Source organism: Clupea harengus, chromosome 18 (assembly GCF_900700415.2).
Source record: "Clupea harengus chromosome 18, Ch_v2.0.2, whole genome shotgun sequence".
Taxonomy (NCBI): Eukaryota; Metazoa; Chordata; class Actinopteri; order Clupeiformes; family Clupeidae; genus Clupea; species Clupea harengus.
Genome location: NC_045169.1, coordinates 9,078,067 through 9,081,557, shown reverse-complemented (window position 1 = coordinate 9,081,557; position 3,491 = coordinate 9,078,067). Strand labels below are relative to the sequence as shown.

Below are 3,491 nucleotides of genomic sequence, written 5' to 3'. Positions count from 1 at the left end.
AAAGGTACAGTCTCACACACGTATACACTCTCTCTGTCTGACACACACACACACACACACACACACACACACACACACACACACACACACATACACACCACTCAAAAAGATTGTCATGCACTTTCACTGGCAGATACACACACAGCGGCTGGCTCTTATATTCAGACACAGAGGAATAATGACCCCTACAGTTTGCATCTGAAAATGCACTCTTCCTCTGCCTCTCTTCCTCTCCCTCTGCTTCTGTCACTTACCTCTCTCACCTTTCTGACTCTTCCTCTCCTTTGCATCTTCCTCTAACTTATCCGTCTCTCGATCTCCTTCTCTTTTTTCCTTTTTGCTCTGTGTATTCTTCCTCTTAACCCATCTCTCACTCTTAGCATCTCTCTCTATCCTCTTTTTACTCTCCTCTCCCGCTTCTTCTCCCACCTCTCTCCTTCCCCACAAAACATTGAGTGCCGTTTTTGTTAAACAGTGATGCGGTAATGATGCTGTTCTGATGATGATGAATGTTATTTTTACACAAAAGTTTTTGTATTTCATTAATCTCGTTTTGTTAATATTTTGATTGTTTGTAGTATTTATTTGGGTAATTACTATTATTTTCTTTTTTAATAAAACAATGGGTAAAAAGTGATTGACTTGACATCCATTTAGCCCAATTGTTGTTGTAAAATTTCAATTCTCCTCCTCCTTCTCCTCCACGTGCAGGTTCCAGGAGATGTGCTACAAGGCCTACCTGGCCATCCGTCAGCACGCCAGCCTCTTCATCAACCTGTTCTCGCTGCTCCTGGGATGCGGCATGCCCGAGCTGCAGAGCTTCGACGACATTGCGTACCTGCGCAAGACGCTGGCGCTGGAGAAGAGCCAGCAGGAGGCACTGGAGTACTTCACCAAGCAGATGAACGACGCCCACCACGGCGGCTGGACCACCAAGATGGACTGGATCTTCCACACCATCCGGCACATGCCCAACGAGCATTAAAACACACACACACACACACACACACATCCAACATACACACACACTCATACACACATAATCATGCACAAAGTGCAAAAAGACTTGCCATCTGATAAAAAGCCAATGAGCATTAAATACTTAAACTCACATATGCACACAAATCAAACATATCCAGTGAGCATAAATCATGTACAGACACTCAAAGCACACACACGCACACACACACACACTCACATACACACACATCAGACTTATGCCTTCTGGACACTCACTACATACACCCTCACTCACCTACTCAAGTCACCCAGTTTCACTCAACACTTTCCCTCCACACACACACACACACACACACACACACACACACACACACACACACACACACAGACACCTGTATACACACTAGTGAGCAATATGTTTAGTGGCTATGTGGAGGTGAGGTGACTGCACTGAATAGGAGAGATCAAATCTCACTAAAGCACTAACTCGCACACCTCTGCTGCTAATCACACACACACACACACACACACACACACACACACACACACACACACACACACACACACACACACAGAAACACACACACAGACACACACAGAGACACACACACAATCTCTCTGACACACACAGCCTCACTTATGGCACAGTAAATGCACCCAGACAATCAGAAGTCTTAGACACAGACACACACACACACACACACACACACACACACACTCTCTCTCTATCAAACAGATACACACAAAAAACTGCACTACAGATTGTGGGAATTGTGGAGTTGGAGTGAGGATAAGATGACGATGAAGGTGATTGTGAGAAAAGTGACTCAGCTGTTTATTGCGTTGCTGGCAATGATGGGGAGGGGCCTGAAGGATTTAAGGTCTGGCCCTCTCTATGTCGTTGCCTCCTCAGGGTTCCACAAAGGGTCAAAGTTCAAAGGGCACTGCCACCCCAAAGCCAAAATGGAGAGGTCTTTCCCCAGGATGCACTGCACCGGACAAAAACACTCCTTCTGCTATCTCCAGTCTTCCTATTGACGTATATCAATGGATATTTTGCAAAACAAAAACCTGTAAGCTAACTCTTGAGTTTCACGTTGGTTCTGTGTAGTTCAAAGTCCACTATTTCTGATGTAGACACGTAACTGTTTTTAATTGAATATTGAAAAAAAAAAAAAATACCAGCATGATTGCCACTGTGATTGCAGTTAGGCCCTGTTCAACCCCAGCTCCTGCTGTTTCAACCAGAGAAGGACAATTTTGTTTCAGGTTGGGCTCATCGCTAAGATGGACTCACACCAGCTAAAGCCGACCATAAGAGCGCAGCGGCATGGTGTGTACAGGGCACGCTGAGATTTCTGTATCAGGGATTTAAATAGTTTTCAAAAAACAAACAAACAAATAAACAAAGAATCATTAACAAGACAATCTCTGTCTCAATGAAGTAACTTATAGTAAGATCAAATATTTTTCTCTTTGACCAAATTTGAGCTGTTAGACACTCACTTCATCCATGCTAGACTCTCTCACCTCTGAAATGAGCGGGTTTTGAACCGAGCAACAGCAGGGGATGGTGTGTGGCCTGCTCACCGTCACTCAACAGCAGGATCAGCACTGCAACTGATGTCTGTTTTACTTGTAGGTGTTATCAGATGGTCTGTTCAAAATATCCGGTGTAGATATTCATGACTGACTCATGGAGCTTGTTCTGTTTAGTCATTATGCATACGTGTTGAGTTGGGGTCCAAAACAAGCAGAGTTTAAAAAAAAAAAAAAAAAACCACACTAAATTTCAGGAATTCCATTTCATGTAGGTCTTTCTGACGATATGCTATGTTATTTCTATTATCAACATTCAAAATGAATGAACATCTCTTATCTGCATGACTGAGTTGTGAAATTTGATCATGTCCATGTTGATTATTCATTTGTCATTAGCACCTTAGCGCCTAAGCGGTGGGTCTGTGTTCTGGACGCGCGGAACTCCCCCAAAAAAGAACAGAAGCACCCTTCATTAGGATCTCAGTTAGCCAGACGGAGAGAGTTACATTTGTCATGTGTGGGTAGCCGTAGTCGTTAGTGACGTAGTGATGGGGGTGATAACCATGGAAATCGGCGTACTGTATTTCATTGAAGTTTGTACTGATGTTGGCACACGTGACCTGATCGCGACCTCAAGGTCAGGCCTAATGTTCTGAAACTTTGAAGTGATCTCTTGAGTATTATGATGTTCGGATGTTTTAGTGATATTTATCTTAATAAATATTTCAAGATGCCATACTGTGTACAAGTTAAATCAACCCTGAAAGATTGTGTGTGTGTGTGTGTGTGTGGTGTGTGTGTGTGTGTGTGTGTGTGCATGCGTGCGTGTGTGCGTGTTGTGAATATTTAGTTCAGAGCCAACTGATCAGACAGAACAGTGACTTAGTTGTTATATTTTGTTATATTATTTTTGTTATATTTGACTATTACCATAGTCTGACTGGTTCTAGTTAGGGTGTACGCAACCCAATTTACCCAAGGCTTATATG

The 3,491-nt window shown here is 43.2% G+C and overlaps 1 protein-coding gene across 4 annotated transcripts in view; it reads left to right on the top strand.

Moving 5' to 3' along the window:
• The window catches only part of zgc:158659 (uncharacterized protein LOC791141 homolog), a 25,102-nt gene extending 21,866 nt beyond the window's left edge, over positions 1–3,236 (top strand). For all 4 annotated transcript variants that reach the window (XM_031584803.2, XM_031584802.2, XM_012817641.3 and 1 more), the window contains 2 exons: positions 1–4; positions 712–3,236. The exon at positions 1–4 is cut by the window's left edge and continues 148 nt beyond it. In XM_031584803.2, the coding sequence (XP_031440663.1) occupies positions 1–4; positions 712–985 (278 nt within the window). In that variant the 3' untranslated portion in view covers positions 986–3,236. The remainder of the gene's footprint in view (positions 5–711) is intronic.
• The last annotated feature ends 255 nt before the right edge of the window (positions 3,237–3,491 follow it).